The sequence below is a fragment of the Protopterus annectens genome, chromosome 11.part0, assembly GCF_019279795.1.
Source record: "Protopterus annectens isolate FY-2018-M chromosome 11.part0, PAN1.0, whole genome shotgun sequence".
NCBI classification, from domain to species: domain Eukaryota; kingdom Metazoa; phylum Chordata; order Ceratodontiformes; family Protopteridae; genus Protopterus; species Protopterus annectens.
The window spans coordinates 506,306,399-506,325,827 of NC_056745.1; the positions used below are offsets into that span (position 1 = coordinate 506,306,399).

The window sequence follows — 19,429 nt, forward strand, 5'->3', positions numbered from 1 at the left end:
AACAGTAAAATCACCACAAAGATTAACAATTGTAACTCCATCATTGTTCATGTTTTCATAGTTCATAAAATCTAATTGACTGCCCTCTAGGTGAAGCAGGCCTCATTTACTACACAGTACTGTTACCATTCATATTGTGTATAAAAACCCGCAGCAGTACTAGATCTTAAAGTTCTTTCTATCTAAGCCACTTGTGAATACATAAAGCCTGCACTGCTCTACAGATATGTGGTACTGTATGAATTACAGCAAAATCATATGGCACTGGGGCCTGTAAAATATGATTGTTTTACTCCATTTTCCATAATTCACTGAGACATGCTCAACACTAAAACCAGAAAAGTTCTCAGAAAATTTTCTTTCTCTTTTTAGGTTGCAGAACAACTTATCAATCCATTTGGCGAAGATGATGATGACTTTGAACCTAACTGGTGTATTGACAGAAATCTACAGGTAAGTTATACATTTTATATTAATTTCAAACTTGTGGTTGCTCAGCGTGCTACAGATTGTATTATAAAAAAGCTGGAAGATGTCCTAATGTACTACAAAGTGTATGCTAAAGTGTTTTATATATAAGGAATGTGCGGTAATCTGCTATGTGATAAGCAAAGTATCGCATATTGTGGGTATAGAGATGAAATCTCATGATGAATGCAGAAGCCATGAGTTACAAAATGCATTCCCTAATCCTACAGCAAAAGAGTTTTTCATTTTTCAATCAAGCAGACATATGAAATGGATCAGTTTGTTTTTTTATCTTATGTTGCTGTTTCCTATTCTTTTTAGTGGAAACTGGCAGTTACTTGTATGCTGAGCAGGACGTTAGGGCTTTATGTATATCTACTCTGGTTTATCAGCCCTAAGTTTGGTATAACCATCCCATCAAAGATAACCTCACCACTGTGTAGTATGCTGTTGCACAGTGTACTGGGACTGTTTTTTTGCAACTGCACTAAACCTCCCCGTACCCTGACTCTGCCATCACACCCATGAAATATAAATGTATTACTTCCAGTGTCACACAACCTCAAAGAAAAGACAAGCACATTATTCTCTTTTCTTTAACTTGATGCAGCCTCAAATGCAATATATTTATGGATCATGAGTGCAGTGGCAGACCCCAATATAAGAGTGTAAAAAATGTTTATTGTCAATCTATTCTGTTTAATTTTTAGTTGTAATCTGGCTCGGTATGCTTGGAACTGGGAAGACTGGCAATAAACCAAGTTAGAATAAACAGAATTAAAATAGACCTCTTTACAGGTTGCATAGCTGCACTGTTAATAGGTTCATAGGTTCATAGGTTCATACTAGGCTATCTGCCCTAGGGCATTTATAAGCCTAGCCAGAGTGTGTTTGGCTTTCGCCACCCATTTTAAATGAATTTTGCTATGCCCTTTTTTGAGGTTAGTATACTATGCCTCTGTCTAACAGTGACACAGAAGTGATACCCGGGGTAAACCTACGATCTCCCATCCACTCATCAAGATTCCTCTTGAAGAGAGTCAATGAGGGACTCTGCCTAACCTGGACTGGGATTTTATTCTAGAGTGAAGGGAGCTTCTGGGTTATGAATCTGTCCCTCCAGCATGTCCTATTTATTTCAGTGCTGAGGTTCAAGTCTCTAGAGCGCGTAGCTCGATGGGATTTGGATTTTCTGAGGTGCAGCATGTCCATTAATTCCAGGTTGGACATGGCTTTATACATCAGGCACAGATCGCCTCTGAGCAGGCGGTATGCCACTGAGTAGAACTGGAGTTTCTTTAACCGGGCAGTATATGGCATCTGTTTGAGCCCTTTGATCCTCTTGGTGAGGTACTTTTGGGGTCTTTCCAGTTGCTGCAGGTGTCTGGTAAGGAACATCCCAAAAGGGGCATTGTACTCAATTATGGGCCTGATGAGGGATGAGTAAAGAGGCACGATGACCTCCCCTGATCTAGATGTGAATCCCTTCATGATTAGGTGAGCTATACAAAATGTTTTTCTAACCACTTTGGCCACGTGGTTCTCAAATGAGAGATTGCTATCAACTTGGCTCCCCAGGTCCCTAATTACTTCTTCCGTACTTAATGGATTACCACCTATGTGGTAATTTGTGTGCACTTTGTTTTTGCCAAAGGGGATGACTATACACTTTTTGGCATTTAGCTTGAGGCCATGGCTCTGGCACCAGTTGTCTGTTTCTATGAGGCCCTTTTGTAGGATGCTTGTGTCGGCTGGAGAGTCGATTATGGCACCCAGTTTGCAGTCATCTGCGAACTTGGTCAGCCACGGTCCTTCCGTGTTGGCCTGTACCTCAGAGAAATATATACCGAACAAGAGAGGTCCCAGGACTGAGCCTTGTGGGACGCCACTTGTAACTGGTTTGGAGTCTGGAGTCTGACATGGCTCCAGCAATTCTAACCATGTGGGTTCTGTCCTTGAGCCAGTTTGCAACCCATCTAGTGACATAAGGGTTTATATTTAAGCTGGTGAGCTTATCTATAATGCCCGAGTGGGGTATTGTAACGAAGGCTTTTGCGAGGTCCAGTAGGCTGTGTGGACCACCTTCCCCGTGCCAATGGCCTTGGTGACTGTTTCACAGAAATCAACCAGGTTTAAGAGGCAGGATCTGCCCTTAACAAAGCCGAACTGGGTAGGATCCAGTGTCTGTAGTTCCCCAATATCTTTATTTATGAGGTCCATGATGATCCTTTCCATAGCTTTGCAGACCAAGCTAGTCAGGCTTATGGGGCAATAGTTTCCAGGATCCGTTGAGGCACCACCTTTGTGGAGAGGGACCACTGTTGCTGTATGCCACTCTTTGGGTACATATCCTGTAGTAAGGCTGAGATTGAATAGTAGTTTTATGTTTGGGTTTAGCTCTTCTTGTAGTTCATGTAGGACGCAGCCCGGGACACTGTCTGGTCCCATTGATGCTTTGGAGAGGGCGGCTCTTACCTGAGCATCTGAGATGTCGGGGGGCAGCACTCTGCTGGGATAGATATTTGCCCTTTTGGTGGGGGGGGTGGTTGTGCTGAACCTGTCAGCTAGGATGTTGGCAATGTCTGTGGGTTCGGTGTATTTTTTGTCATTTTGGACTAATTCTGAGCATATCTGGGAATTCCCACCCAGGTTCCTAACATAACTAAAGAAAGCCTTGTGATTATCCTTAGTGTCCTGTGCAATTTTTCTATCGAAGCTGGCCTTAGACGATTTTATGAGTGCCCGTAGTTTTTTGCTAATACTGATCAGAGATGCCTTCCCTTTTGGGATTTTGCTCTATCATGTAGTAGCTTCCTCCTTCTATTGTATAGTTTGTTTATGGCTGGGGTCCACCAGAGAGGATGCCTGCCTTTGGAGGATTGGGTCTTGGTTTTATTTGGGATTGCATGATCCATGCATTCCTGAAGGTGTTCATAGAATGTGTTTATAAAGGATTCTGCGGTCTGGGCCGTATTTTCCACAGGCCCGGGGGATTTGAAGGATTCCACCTCGGTTTTGAGGAGTGTGAAATTTGCTTTAGAGAAGTTTTTCACTGTGGTTTTCTGGGCAGGGGGTGGGGTCGGGATGTGAATATCCAGTGAGATTAGTTTATGGTCTGATCTTACCAGTGAGGGATACACTTCTGGTCTGGAGCATAGAGCCCCCATGTTGGTGATGATCAGGTCCAGTATGTTTTCCCCTCTTGTGGGAGTGGTAACAAGTTGTTCCATAGCATTTGAGTTTATAAATTCTAGGAACCTTTGGGCTAGGGTGTTGGAGCTAGAGTAATGCTCCCAGTCTATGTTTGGGTAGTTGAAGTCGCCCAATATAATGGTGTTTGGAGAGACCTTCATATTTTCCAGTGCTCTCAGGAAGGCTGAGTGGGGTTCCTGGGTTTGGGAGGGTGGTGTAGCAGGCTATAAACTGGAAGGCAGTTTTACCCACTGTTAGTTGCACATGGATAGTCTCTGATGCTTCGTGCTGTGCCACCAACCTGGAGGTGTGGGTATCTTTGACGAATATTGATACTCCCCCTCCTTTTGTGGTTCGGTCCAAGTTTTGGGGCCGAAAGGCATGGTATGAGGTATAACCTGGTAGTGCTGGGGTGCTCTCGGGAGCCTTGAGCCAGGTTTCTGTTACTGCACAGATATCGATGTTCTCCATGCTAAGGAGAGTTTCGAGTGCATGCATCTTGAGGTTTAGACTTCTGGCGTTGAGTAGCATTACTCTTAGTTTCTTATCCCTTGTGATACCTATGGAGGTGGGTTTGTCTTTTGAGCCTTGCCTAAAAAAGGCACTATGGGGGTGGCAAGAGTCTTTGCCAATATCTGAAAGCCCAGGGGTGACAGGTGCAAGCCATCCCTAGCGAAGCATCGTGGCTTGTTGAGCATGTCATCCAAGGCTGACAGGCATCAGATCCCCTTTGAATGACACCAATACTTAAGCCAATTGTTGAAATTGATCATCTTGTCTTCATATTGTGGCATCATTCTTGGTGAGGGTATGATGCTACTCAAGGTCAGGGTCATACCGGCCTGGGCTACATGCTCAGAGAGCTCCTCTATGTCTCTTTTCATATAGTCCAGGGAGGTACGTCTCAGGTCATTCACACCAGCATGGACAATGACTGAGTCATATTTGTACTTGCCTTGGAGTGACCTGAGTGCTTGTGTTATGTGGCGGATCCTAGCGCCCAACAGGCAGCTCACCGTGACCTTCTCCTTGTTCAGCCTGATGAGCGGGACGTCAGTGTGCCTGACGATACAGTCACCTATTACAAGTGTATCAGGTGTGTTGTTTAGCCTTAAGGGCTGTGACTGTTCGGCACACTGGCTTTGTGAGCTATGTGTTGCACGTGTTTTGTTTTGGGGTAGCGGTTGCTTGGGTGTCTGCTTTGGAGGTCTCTGCTGCTTAGGCAGATTTTTATTTAGAGCCTCCGAGTATGTTTTTGTGTGTTTATGTGTTTGGTTTGCTGTCGTGTTAGGTCTATGTGACACTGGAATTGTAGTGAGTGTGGTTTCCTTCTCCTCCTGACTGGTTACGCCAGTACTGAGTTGAGAGAGCTTAGCCTCCAGTTTGGCTATATGGTTGCATCTCTCACTTGTGTTGGAATTCGTTGGGAGGAGGAGAGGGTTGTCTGTGTACATGAGGCAGATGTAACATTGCCTCAAGATTCCCAAATTCACCAGCTGGACCAGATAGGAGATTGACAACTGACCTTTGGACATGCTAGAATAGTATTGGGAATTCCTTTATAATTGAAAAAAAGGGCCAATGGGGAACAAGGTACTCAAGGGGAGTTTGTGAGGGTGTAGTGCTTTTAATTTTTTAGTGCTGACTTATATAATTGCTTTAGTGAGCAAGTGCCAGGCTTTAGAGTAGGAATAGGATGTTTATTATGAGAACTAGATCAGTTCTAAGGGAAAAAGTGAAGAGCAGACTTTGTGGAGCCAAGAATGGTTTAAACCTAATTAAGCGGAGCTGCCTGATGCTGCGCTATGCGCACAATCGTGCAAAGCCGCGCCAAAGCGGGTTTTATACAGGGGGACTTGAAAGAGCTAGAAATTGGCCCAAAACAGCCAATAGACTACCAGATTCTTGTGCTGGGAACACTCCTCCAGGGATAGATAGGCTGCTCTAAGCTCCCCACTGCCACTGGTGAACAAAGAAGCCTCCCTTTATCCAAGAAAGGAAATGGGCAACAAAGGAAATTTCCAAAAGTCCAGAATACAGCAAAGCCTGTATTTGGACTACTCTAGGTCAGGAAAGACAGGAAACAAGGATAATCTTTTTGTTTTTTTTTCTTTTTTGCAACAAACAGCAGGAAAATGCAATAAATATGTAACACAGGCTAGCGCACTTGAGTGTGTAGCCTCAACAGGTAAATGCAACAAACAGGACAAACTTTAAAAGTGCAGGTGCAAAAACAACTTTAAACAGTTTAAAACAGTTCAAGAAGCAGAAATACTTGCAGTTTAGCTAGATCAGACAGTCGCCCAGGTAGTAGCAGGAACAAAAACACTTTTATCAGGTTAGCAGTTGCTCTTTTAGCCTCTCTGCTGCTAGCACCACTCTGCAGAACCACGAGGAGCTTGGCTGAGTAGTAACAAGCGCAAAAAACGCACCAAAGCGGGTTTCATACAGGGAGACTTGAAAGAGCTAGAAATTGGCCCAAAACAGCCAATAGACTATCAGATTCTTGTGCTGGGAACACTCCTCCAGGGATAGATAGGCTGCTCTAAGCTCCCCCACTGCCACTGGTGAACAAAGAAGCCTCCCTTTATCCAAGAAAGGAAATGGGCAACACAGGAACTTTCCAAAAGTCCAGAATACAGCAAAGCCTGTATTTGGACTACTCTAGGTCAGGAAAGACGAGAAACAAGGATAATTTTTTTGTTTTTTTTCTTTTTTGCAACAAACAGCAGGAAAATGCAGTAAATATGTAACACATGCTAGCACACTTGAGTGTGTAGCCTGAACAGGTAAATGCAACAAACAGGACAAACTTTAAAAGTGCAGATTTCTGCTTTAATTATTTTTGTATTGTCATGCAATTTTTGTGATCTTTTTTTTTCAGCAGTGTACTGAAAGTCAGTTTTCAAATATGTTAGATTCATAGTTTATTTTCCAGCTAGTTTAGTTTTATTTAATGTAGATTTTTAGATTTGGGTCAATGCTGCTGGTAATGCCATTTTCCAATTGGCTGACTGCAACTGTGATTTCTTTATTGATTACTGCTATATTTTAATGTTTTTCTTTTTCATTTTAATTGTAATATATTTAATTTATTGAATTTTAATTTCTGATGGTATAGTTCTTTATTGAGTTCATGGTATATGAGTCTATATTTTTAGGTGTGCATTCTGTGAAGCTTTTTTTTCTTTATTTGTTAAAGGGCCAATACATTTGGATTGGTCATAGGTTCATAGGTAGTACTAGGCTATCTGCCAGAGGGCATTTATAAGCCTAGCAGGAGTGTGTCAGCTTTTGCCGCCCCATTAATTAACTGAGCCTCTATCAAGAAGAGCCAATTAAGCGATTCCAGGGGTGTAGTTTCTGTTAACATCCACTCGTCAAGGATTCTCTTGAAGAGTGTTAGTGAGGGGCTCTGCCTAATGTAGTTAGGAATTTTGTTCCAAAGCATGGGGAGTCTCTGTGACATGAATCTATCCCTCGAGCTTGTTCTATTTATTGTTGTGGCGAGGTTTAGCTCACTAGAGTGAGTGACTCGCAGTGACTTGGATTTCTTTAGGTGGAGAATGTCCATCAATTCCGAGTTGGACATGGCTTTGTAAGTCAGGCAGAGATCACCTCTGAGTAAGCGATATGCCACTGAGTATACCTGGAGTTTTTCCAGTCGGGCTGCATAGGACATATGTTTGAGGCCAGTAATCCTCTTGGTGAGGTACTTTTGTGGTCTTTCCAGCTGTTGGAAGTGTCTTGTGACGTACATCCCAAATGGGGCATTGTACTCTATGATGGGTCTGATGAGTGACGAGTAGAGGGGCACTATAACCTCTTTATTTCTAGATGCAAACCCTTTAGTAATTAGATGGGCTACATAGAAGGATTTCCTAACTACTTTGGCAATATGATTGTCAAAGGAGAGATTACTATCTACCTGGGTCCCCAGATCTCTTATTACCTCTTCTGTATTAAGAGGGCTGCCACCTATGTGGTAATTCATGGGTGTTTTGTTTTTCCCAAATGGGATGACTATGCATTTTTTGGCATTTAGCTTGAGACCATGACTTTAACACTAGGTGTCCGTCTCAGTAAGGCCCTTTTGGAGAATGTCCGTGTCAGCCGGAGAGTCAGTTATGGCTCCCAGTTTGCAGTCATCGGTGAACTTGGTTAGCCATAGTCCTCCTGTGTTTGCCTGTACTTCTGAGAAGTATATGATGAAAAGTAGGGGTCCCAGGACTGAGCCTTGTGGGACACCGCTTGTGACTGGTTTAGAGTCGAGCATGGAGCCCGCTATTCTTACCGTGTAAGTTCCGTCTGTAAGCCAGTTGGCAACCCATCTCTTGACATAGGGGTTTAGGTTCAAGCTGGTGAGTTTTTCTATAATTCCCGAGTGGGGAATGGTGTCAAAAGCCTTGGCGAGGTCAAGGTAGGCTGTGTGAACCACGTTCCTCTCATCTATGGCCTTGGTGACAGTCTCGAAGAAGTCAACCAGGTTTAGTAGGCATGATCTGCCGAACTGGGTCAGGTCAAGTGTTTGGAGGTTCCCAATGTGTTTGTTAATGAGTTTAATGATGATGCGCTCCATAGCCTTGCAGACCAGGCTAGTCAGGCTTATGGGGCGATAGTTACCAGGGTCAGTTGAGGCCCCTCCTATGTGGAGCAGAATAACCGTTGCTGTGTGCCATTCTATGGGTACATAGCCTGTGGAGAGGCTGAGGTTGAACAGTGTGTTTAAGTGGGGGGTTCATTCGTTCTGTAGTTCTTGCAAGATGCAGCCTGGGACACCATCTGGCCCCATTGATGCTGTGCTTTTGGCTTTTGAAAGGGTTGTTTTCACCTGTGCGTCTGTGATTTCTGGGACACTACACTTTTCCAGCATTGTTGTGGGCCCTTTTGGGGGTGAGAGGGGGTGAAGTTTGCACTGAATCTATATGCCAGGATGTTGGCAATATCAGTAGGTTCAGTATATTTGGTGCTATTTTGCACTAGCTCAGAGCATATCTGTGAGTTGCCACTTACATTCTTGACATAGCTAAAGAAGGCTTTGTGTTATCTTTCGAATCCTTGGCTATTTTTCTTTTGAAGTTAGCCTTGGATGATTTCATGAGGGACCTTAGTTTCTTACTGATACTGACCAGGGATGTCTTTCCTTCTTGGGATTTGCTTTTTTTCTGAACTAGTTTCCTCCTTCTATTGTATAGCCTGTTTATGGCAGGGGTCCACCAGACTGCTTTCCTTCTCTTAGGGGAGTGAGTCTTGGTTTTTCTAGGGATGGCATGATCCATGCATCCTTGTAGGTGCTCATAGAGTGCATTTGTAAAGGTTCCTGCATCTTGGACACTGTTATCCTTTAGCGTGGGGGCTGTGAAACTTACCACCTCTGTCTTAAGTAAGGTGAAGTTTGCTATAGAAAAGTTTTTCACTGTGGTTTCCTTGGTTGGGGGTGGTGGTGTGGTGTGGACATCCAGAGTGATTAGTTTATGGTCTGATCTAACCAGTGACGGGTTGACTTCTGGTGCGGAACACCTGTCGCTCATGTTGGTGATGACCAGGTCCAATATGTTTTCACCTCTGGTCGGGGAGTTTACCAGCTGATTCAGAGCATTTGAGTTGATAAATGCCAGGAAGTGCTGGACCTGGGAGTTTGTACTTGAGTAGTTTCCCCAGTTAATGGTAGGGTAATTCAAATTGCCCAATATCAGGGTGTTTGGAAGGACCTTCATGTTTTCCAGTGTCTCCAGAAAGGCAGAATAGTAGTCCTGGGTCATGGAGGGTGATCTGAAGCAGGCCACAATTTGCATTGCAGATTTGCCCAATGTTAGTTGCACATGGATGATCTCAGAGGTATCATGCTGCGCCACTAACCTGGAGGTGTAGGTATACTTAATGAATATAAATACACCCCCTCCTTTTGTGTTTTGGTCCATGTTCTGTGGCCAAAATGTGTGGTGTGAGTTGTAGCCCGGTAGTGCTGGGTTGCTCTGTGGAGCCTTGAACCAGGTTTCAGTTACTGCACAGATGTCGACGTTCTCCATACTGAGGAGTGCTTTGAGTGCATGCATTTTGAGATTTAAACTCCTGGCGATGAGTAGCATAACCCTCATTTTTTTATTTGTGCTGTTTACAGAGGTGGGTTGACTTTTGAGTCTTGTCTAAAAAAGGCACTATGGGGGCAGCAAAAACCTTGGCCAGTATTTGAAAGCCTAGGGGTGACAGGTGCAAGCCATCTATTGCAAAGCAACGAGGCTTGTCGAGCATGTCATCCCAGGCTGACAGACACTGGATCTCCTTTGAATGACACCAGAAGCTTAGCCAATTGTTGAAATTGATATTTTTTTCTTTATACTGCCATATTATTCTTGGTGAGGGCAGGATGCTACTCAGGGTCAGGGTCATACCCGCCTGGGCTACATGATCAGAGAGCTCTTCCATGTCTCTTTTCATGTAGTCCAGGAAGGTACATCTCAGGTAATTCACACCAACATGAACTATGACAGAGTCATATTTGTACTTGTTCTAGAGTGACCTAAGTGCTTGTGTTATGTGGTGGATTCTGGCTCCTGACAGGCAGCTAACAGTAACCTTCTCCTTGTCCAGCCTAGTGAGTGGGACATCAGTGTGTCTGACTATAGAGTCGCCTATTACTAGTGTGTTAGGTATGTTATTTCGCCTTAAGGGCTGTGATTGTGTGGCACACTGATTTTGTGTTTTATGTGTTGTCTGGTTTGTGATGGGAGGTGCAGGTTTTTTGAGTGTCTGCTTTGGAGGTCTCTGATGCTTTTGCAGGTTTTTATTTATAGCCTCTGAGTATGATTTTGTGTATTTATGTGTATTTTTTGCCAGTGCTGGTTTAGTATGTCTATGTGAGGCTGGAGGTGTGATGCAAGTGTTAACCTTCTCCTCATGACTGCCTGTTCCAGTCTTGGGTGGAGAGAGCTTAGCCTCCAATTTAGCTATATAATTGCATCTCTCGCATATGTTAATGTTTTGTGGTAGGAGGAGAGGGCTGTCTGTGTACATGAGACAGTTGTAACATTGCCTCAGGATACCCAGGTTCACCAGCTGGACTGGAGAGTATACCTGAAATTGCCCTTTGGTCATGCCTGAATAGTAGGGTGAGCTGCTTGGTTGGTGAGGGGTGAATAATGAGCCTTTCCCTGCTGGGCAATTAAGTGTCGGGGTATATTAGTGCTTTCTATTAGGTCTGAGCAAGTGCTGGACTGTAGGATGCTTTTTAAGTGCTTAGGTTGAGAGTTAGACTACTTTCAAGGGAAAAACTGAAGAGGAGACTTGGTGTAGCTGGGAATAATTTAGCCCTAGCTAACTGGTGCTGCCCAGACGTGCAAAGCTGTGCAAACATGGTTTTTACAGTAGGGAAATGAAAGAGATAGAAATTAGCCCAAAATGACCTATAACTACTAACTTCTGGGCTGGAACAACTCCTCCAGGGACAGATGGCTGCTCAAAGCTCCCTCTCTCACAGGTGAACAGAGAAACTTCTTTCTATCCAAGTAAGATATGGGCAACTCAGAAACTTGTAACATAGCCCTGAATTCAGCACTAGCCTGAAAATTGGACTATACTAGCTTAGAAAGGTGGGAAACAAGGAACATTTTTTTTTGAAAAGATAAGGCAAAAACAGTAAAAAATACACCTAAAACAGCTTTAAACGAATACAAAAAGTAAAAAATGCACTTAAAACAGCTTTAGGTGACTACAAGCAATCAGAAAAGGCTTTTAAACAAATTACCCAATTAACCAGTAAAAAAAATCTCAAAACCGAGCCCTGTTCCTGTAGTCTTCAATCAGATAAGTTCTAACCGCACACTCCTGCCAGTGGGGTGCAGGGGAACCTTCTCCAAAAAAGAAGGCCTGGATTAGTGCTCAAGTTATACAAACAAAGCTAGATTCATCAGGACTGAATCTAGTTTATGTGACAGCAAACAAGGCACACCAATTTCAGTAAGAAACAGTTCATATATGCAGGCACTATAAGCCTCTAACCAGAAATTCATAGCTCTGAAGGGCAGAGTCCAGCCTCTCCTCCCACAAGAGCGCAGACCACAAACATTCTTAATGTAAAATGACTGTCCTGAAACCCAAGTACTTAAACCAGAAGTAATACACTTTTAGAATAACTTTGATCAATATGGTGAACATAGTACAGTTGTATAAGTAAACTTAACATAACAGTAGATGCTCGAATGATGAGTGCTGCAGTAGCCTCTCCCTCTCAACATCTCCCTGTTAATGTGGTTAGAATGTTTGCAAATTACAGTTGTGTAAGTAAACTTACCATAACAGTGAGTGTTTGAATGATCAGTGCTGCAGTAGCCTTAGCTATATGGATAATTTTCTGCCAAGGCTATAACAGCTGGCCAGCTTCCAAAGCTTCAAGGTACCGTCCATGTACCCAAACAGTCAAGCAGCTCAAGTTAAGCTGACTGAAAGAAAAGTTTGGGTGTCAAGCCCTTCAGAGCTTTCCTGAAAACAAACAGAGGGAGGCTGAGCCATGAAAGGACAATGCTAGGAAGAGCAAAAAATAAATAACCACAGCCTGGCATTAACAGGGAGATGGAGAGAGGGAGAGGCTACCGCAGCACTGATCATTCAAGCATCTACTGTTATGTTAAGTTTACTTATACAACTGTACTATGTTCATATTGATCCATGCTGCAGTAGCCTTAGCTCTATGAGTAGATTACCCTAATATACTACATTTGGGTGATGGAAGGAGAAAAGTCCAGTGCTTTGTCAAAGTATGTACAGATGCCCACGTTGCCATTTGTAGAAAACTTCAAAAATCCAACCCTTTCCAAAAAGCCATAGATGAAGCCAAGGCCCTGATACTGTTCACTTTGACCTTACTTGGAATATTTTTTTGTCGATTATAACAAAAGGTAATAGCCTTAGACAACCATTTTGAAATAGTCTGTTTTGACACAAGTTGGCCCTTCTTCTTACCTTCACCAGAGCTGGATCAATACATGACCTGAGAGCCTAAATCCATTACATGAACTGCAAACCATCTCAATGACTGTTGAGTTTCAGTGCATTTTCAAAGAATGTTGAGCTTCTGTGCATTTTCAAAGGCTGTTGAGCTTCTGTATATTTTCAAGGAAGTTTGGGTTTCAAGGGAAGAGACGATTACTGTTGCTTGGCTAGGTTTTTCTTGTAGTTTTTACTGATTGGTTTGTCTGTGTGATCTTTTTACTCTTTGCTTTGGATGTTGGTTGGGATATTTTGTAGACACTTTAAAGATTATGTGCATCAGTTGAGTTATAGACCCTATGTTTCTAAAGTAAACCCAAACATTCTACTTATGCTCTGCTGATGAGGTCATAAGAAGTCTGAAACGTGCATGTCCAGATCTAGTGGAGTTTGGCTTTATTGGCCTGAATGTATCCACAGACTTAAAAAGAAAAAGTTAAAAGTCATGGATTTTCATAAGCCATATTGCTGAAACATTTGATGCCTTAAGGAGTTATTTGCATATATCCCATGAGCCTCTATTACAGGAGGTTTAAGGTATCACACTGTGAAAAACTATAGCTTAGCTAGGTTATTCTTGTAGTTTTTACTAATCAATTTTGGGTTCAGGAAAGAAAATAGGGAAATGATTAAAACTTATAAGTCAATTAAAATTCATAAGTCAAAATATGCCTGAAAAAAGAAGTAAAATAAATAAATAATAAATATGGTTAGTAGTGATATAATTTTAGGTCATGCATCACATTTTAGATTTTAGAAGTTATATTTTATGCCTGTTTTAATACACAATGTATTACATATTTAGTGCATATGTTGGTTTTAAATATTTGTTCATAAACAAAAATTCTGTAATACTTGAAATGTAAATAGACAGAGGAATACCTCATGGATAATGGTGAAAATGTTTATACTAATGGTGAATGGTACTGAGATTCATTATCATTGGTTAATCGATTAATTGATAAATTGCTCATAACCCACAAGGTTTAAAAGCAATGCAATATGTGTTTTTAAATTGTCTGATGAAGGCTGGTATTACACAGCTGAAAGCGCTCACCATCTTTTGGAATAAAACTTTGGATATTACTCATTGGTGGTCCGATACTTGTCATTGTGCTGCTGGTTTCTTGTTCATAGTTTGTGGTTGGTTTTTGTGGTTATTAGTTTTATGGCATCCGGTAGCATGCAAGAAGCGGACACAATGGTCACAAGAACTGAGTTTGATAAACTATAACAATCGGTTGTTAGTTTAACTCAATTAATACAACAAATGTCTAGAAATAATGGAGGTCCAAGGTTACCGAATTTTAATAATAATAGAACGGACAGTGTTGATAGTACTGACAGCATCCCACCAGGACAATTACCATTACAGGAAAGGGATGAGTTGCAAAATACTGATATGGTTTTTAATACTAATGAATTGCAGCAATGGCTTAACCAAGTGAAATGTAATGATGGTCATAGGAACTCTAACACACCAACTTTTTCATCAATGGTAGATGAGTTCCATGATCTTGTATGGCGGTATCGTAAATTAGTGCATGAAAATTCTTATTTTAAAGAATGCATTAAAAGACAACAAATTCCTAAGGGCCTGAGATATTGGAAATATCCTACAGGCTTAAAGGAAAACAGTGCACTTCACAAGGAGCTATTACAACTATTTGATCGGCAGGGGTGTGAGTTCCTACAAGTGTTAATAAAACACAATGCAACAGAAATGGATGAGCTTAATAAGCAAATTCAAGGTTTGGATATTAAAATCAAACAACAGTCGGCATTTAATGCATGCCAGAATCAATATTTGGAAGTTTTTACCCAAATAGATAAACACAGTAACATCGTTGCGGAAAGAAAAACTCGGAAACTGGAAAGAGATAGAATTGATTATTCTAAGGGGCTGGCCTATCCGAAACCATCGCGAGGGCAATGGTGTAAAGAATCTAAGGGTAATACTTCTCAATTTGAGGATGATGAAGGTGGGCAAGTGCAAGATAAAGAAAACAGTAACAACCAACAGCTCCCTTTAGAGAATGGCAGTTTGCGCCGTTCGGAGCGGCTTCGCAACAAAGACACTTACAGGATGAGGAACAACAGTTCGCGAGCATGGAGGAAGCAGAGGACAGGCTCACGGAGCAACTTCAATTAGATGCAGTAAGTTTGGGCGATTATCACAATAATGCCAATGCATATCAGCTCATTTCCAGTACGAAGGGTGATTTTCACATTTATAATTACAGTGAGGCTGTTATCACTACTGAGCAAGCGAACATACTCAGTAAAGGCCTCACTTTTGTCCCAAAAAGAAGGGCAAAAATGACTGAAATTATTACAGAGCTAAAACTTTTTACTAGAAAGATTAATTTAGCGGTGTTACATCAGCAAGCCCCATGTATGGAACATAATAATTTTTTACATATACCTAGCATCATAAATCCACCTCTCCACCCCTAAATAAAATTATTTGAGGAAATATGTGAACTTGACTTTAGGCACCATATTCAATTCAACAACAAAAAAGACAAATCAATGTCTACCAATTTCACGAAGATTCAAAGTGACAAGTTAAATGAATTAAAAACTAATAGTAATATCCGGGTCATGCAACCGGATAAGGGAGGTGGACTTGTCATAATGAATTTGTTTGATTATAACCAACAACTTACACATATATTATATTATATATTATATGACAAGCCACGCTGCTTCGCAAGGGATGGTTTGTACCTGTCACCCCTGGGCTTCCGGATATTGGCCAAGGCTCTTGCCACCCCCATAGTGCCTTTTTTAGGCAAGGCTCAAATGATGAACCTACCTCCCTAGAAAACACAAGTGGAAAAAACTAAGGGTAATGCTGCTCAATGCCAGAAGTCTAAACCTCAAGATGCACGCCCTCGAAGCCCTTCTCAGTATGGAGAACATCGATGTCTGTGCAGTGACTGAAACCTGGTTCAAGGCTCCTGAGAGCACCCCAGCACTATCAGGTTTTACCTCATATCATGCTTTCCGGCCCCAAAACTTGGACAGAACCACAAAAGGAGGGGGAGTATCCATTTTCATCAAAGATACCCACACCTCCAGGTTAGTGGCAATGCACGAAGCATCGGAGACTATCCAGGTGCAACTAACCATAGGCAAAACTGCCTTACAGTTTGTAGCATGCTACAGACCACCCTCTCAAACTCAGGAACCCCACACAGCCTTCCTGAAGACACTGGAGAGTATGAATGTCTCTCCAAATACCATCATTTTGGGAGACTTCAACTACCCAAACATAGACTGGGGACATTACTCAAGCCCCAACACTCTAGCCCAAAGGTTCTTAGAATTCATAAACTCAAATGCAATGGAACAACTAGTCACCATTCCCACAAGAGGAGACAATATACTAGACCTGATCATCACAAACATGGGGACAAAATGCTCCACACCGGAAGTACATCCCTCTTTGGTAAGATCAGACCATAAATTAATCTCACTGGAAATCCACATCCCGCTCCCACCCCCTGCACAAAAGACCACAGTGAAGAACTTCTCAAAAGCAAACTTCACACTTCTTAAGACTGAAGTGGTATCTTTCAAGGCCCCTGGGCCAGTGGAAACCACAACCCACACTGCTGAATCCCTTGCAAATGCCTTCTATGGGCACCTTCAAGAATGCATGGATCATGCAATCCCAAATAAAACCAAGACCCATTCCCCCAAAGGCAGGCGACCGGTCTGGTGGACCCCAGCCATAAACAAACTTTACAACAGAAGGAGGAAGCTACTAGATGACAGAGCAAAATCCCTAAAAGGAAAGGCATCTCTGATCAGTACTAGCAAAAAACTACGATCACTCATAAAATCATCCAAGGCCAACTTTGAGAGAAAAATCGCAAATGACACAAAAGACAATCACAAGGCCTTCTTTAGCTATGTTAGAAACCTGGGTGGAAACTCCCAGATATGCTCAGAGTTAGTCCAAAATGACACAAAATACACTGAACCCACTGACATTGCCAACATTCTGGAAGGCAGGTTCAGTGCAAATTTCTCCTCCCCCTCCCCCCCAAAAGGAGAAATAACTATCCCAGCAGAGTGTAGCCTCCCTAACATCTCAGATGCCCAGGTGAGAGCCGCCCTCTCTAAAGCTAAAAACACAGCATCAATGGGACCGGATGGTGTCCCGGGCTGTGTGCTACATGAACTCCAAGAGGAACTAAACCCACACATAAGGCTGCTGTTTAATCTTAGCCTTACCACAGGATACGTACCCAAAGAGTGGCATACGGCAACAGTGGTCCCACTTCACAAAGGCGGTGCTTCTACGGACCCTGGAAATTACCGCCCCATAAGCCTGACGAGCCTGGTCTGCAAAGCTATGGAGAGGATCATTATGGAACTCATAAACAAAGACATTGGGGACCTACAGACATTGGATCCTACCCAATTTGGCTTTGTCAAGGGCAGATCCTGCCTTCTGAACTTGGTCGACTTTTTTGAAACAGTCACTAAGGCCATTGATGAGGGTAAGGCAGTTCACACAGCCTACCTTGACCTTGCAAAAGCCTTTGACACAATACCCCACTCGGGCATCATAGACAAACTCACCAGCTTAAATGTAAACCCATATGTCACAAGATGGGTTGCAAACTGGCTCAAGGACAGAACCCACAGGGTCAGAGTTGCTGGAGCTATGTCAGACACTAAGCCAGTCACAAGCGGTGTCCCACAGGGCTCAGTCCTGGGACCCCTCTTGTTCGGCATTTATTTTTCCGAGGTACAGGCAAACATAGGAGGATTATGGCTGACAAAGTTCGCAGATGACTGCAAACTGGGCCATAATTGATACGACAGCGGACACAAACATCCTCCAGAGAGGCCTCATAGAAATGGAGAATTGGTGCCAGAGCCATGGCCTTAAGCTAACGCCAAAAATGTATAGTCATACCCTTTGGGAAAAACAAGGTACCGACAAATTACCACATAGGCGGTAATCCATTAAGTCGGAAGAGGTAATCAGGGACCTAGGGACCCAGGTTGACAGTAACCTCTCATTTGACACTCACATTGCCAAAGTGGTTAGGAAGACCTTCTATATTGCCCACCTTATCATGAAGGGTTTCACATCTAGATCAAGAGAGGTCATTGTGCCCCTGTACTCTTCTCTTATCAGGCCAATGATTGAGTACAATGCCCCATTTGGGATGTATCTCACCCGACACCTGCAGCAGTTGGAAAGACCCCAAAAGTTCCTCACCAAGAGGATAAAGGGTCTTAAACATATGTCATATGCTGCCCGACTGAAAAACTTCCAGCTCTATTCAGTCGCATACCGCCTACTCAGAGGTGATCTGTGCCTGACGTACAAGGCCATGTCCAATCCTGAATTAATGGACATGCTCCACCTCAAAAAATCCAAATCCATCAGAGCCACGAGAACAAGTGACTTAAACCTCAACACAGAAATAAATAGAACGTGCTGGAGGGACAGATTCATAACCCAGAGGCTCCCTACACTCTGGAACAGAATCCCAGTCCATGTTAGGCAGAACCCTTCACTGACTCTATTCAAGAGAAATCTCGACGAGTGGATGGGAGATCGTAGGTTTACCCCGGGGGTCATCTCTTTGTCACTACTAGACAGAGGCATAGTAAACTAAACCCTAAAAGGGCATAGTATTCTCATCCTAAGGGGTGGTGTAAGCCACATACACTCTGGCTAGGCTTATAAATGCCCTAGGGCAGATAGCCTAGTACGAACCTATGAACCTATGAACCTATGATGCAGCATACATGGAAGTTTCAATAAATGAAATTAATATTTCTTATTCTAGAATCGATTATACTCTGGAAGACATGCTGTGGCAAGGACAGATAACTAACCAAGCATTTTTATATATGCAAGTGAAATATCCCAAGATTCCAATAATGTTTGGAGCTCCTAAATTACATAAAGATCTGCAAAGTCCACCAATGCGTCCTATAGTAGACGTAGGTGGTTCAAAAACGTATTATATAGCTAAATATATTGATACAATATTAAAAGAAAAAATAAAATTTTAGAATATATTTGCAGAGATTCTTGGGATTTTCTCACTAAAGAAAACAGCTTAAATATTAGAAATGTTAATGATATTGTGTTTGTCACGGTGGATGTGAAAGATTTGTTTACTTGTATACCTCACCAGTTAAGCATCACCTGGTTTCTGATTTTTTTCTTTGAGATCATACCAGTGCCTCAAGATGAGCTCAATGCTCTGGTGAACTTATTAGAATTGGTATTAACCAATAATTACATCTTTCATGATGGGCAATATTTTAAACAAATCAAGGGGGTAGCGATGGGCTCTCCTGTGGGCACATTGTACGCAAACACTATTATGGCAGTTTGGGAAAATAGATATTTATTTCCATCAGAATTTATGCAACATGTAGAGCTATATAGTCGATTCTTGGATGATTTGTTTTTTATTTGGAAGGGACCAGCTGAATTGGTTGAGCTATTTATAAAATACATCAATGACACTACTGAATTTTTGTCTTTCACTTATGAAGTAGGAAATGACAGCATAACTTATTTGGACATTTACTTACAGAAGGATATAATTCAAAATTCTCTAAAGGCTAATATATATCATAAAAAAACTTACTCTAATAAATTTTTGCATTTTGATAGTAATCATCCCCGACATGTAAAAAAAGCGGATTTGAAAGGTCAATTGGTTCAAGCCGCACGCATGGTTACAAAATATGATGAATTTGTGGATGAATGCCAATTCATAGCAAATATGTTTTT

The 19,429-nt window shown here is 42.2% G+C and overlaps 1 protein-coding gene across 4 annotated transcripts in view; it reads left to right on the top strand.

The window, feature by feature from the left end:
* BEST3 (bestrophin 3) overlaps nucleotides 1-19,429 on the top strand; it is a 474,344-nt gene that overhangs the window by 402,939 nt on the left and 51,976 nt on the right. For all 4 annotated transcript variants that reach the window (XM_044088000.1, XM_044087997.1, XM_044087998.1 and 1 more), the window contains one exon: nucleotides 373-453. In XM_044088000.1, the coding sequence (XP_043943935.1) occupies nucleotides 373-453 (81 nt within the window). The remainder of the gene's footprint in view (nucleotides 1-372; nucleotides 454-19,429) is intronic.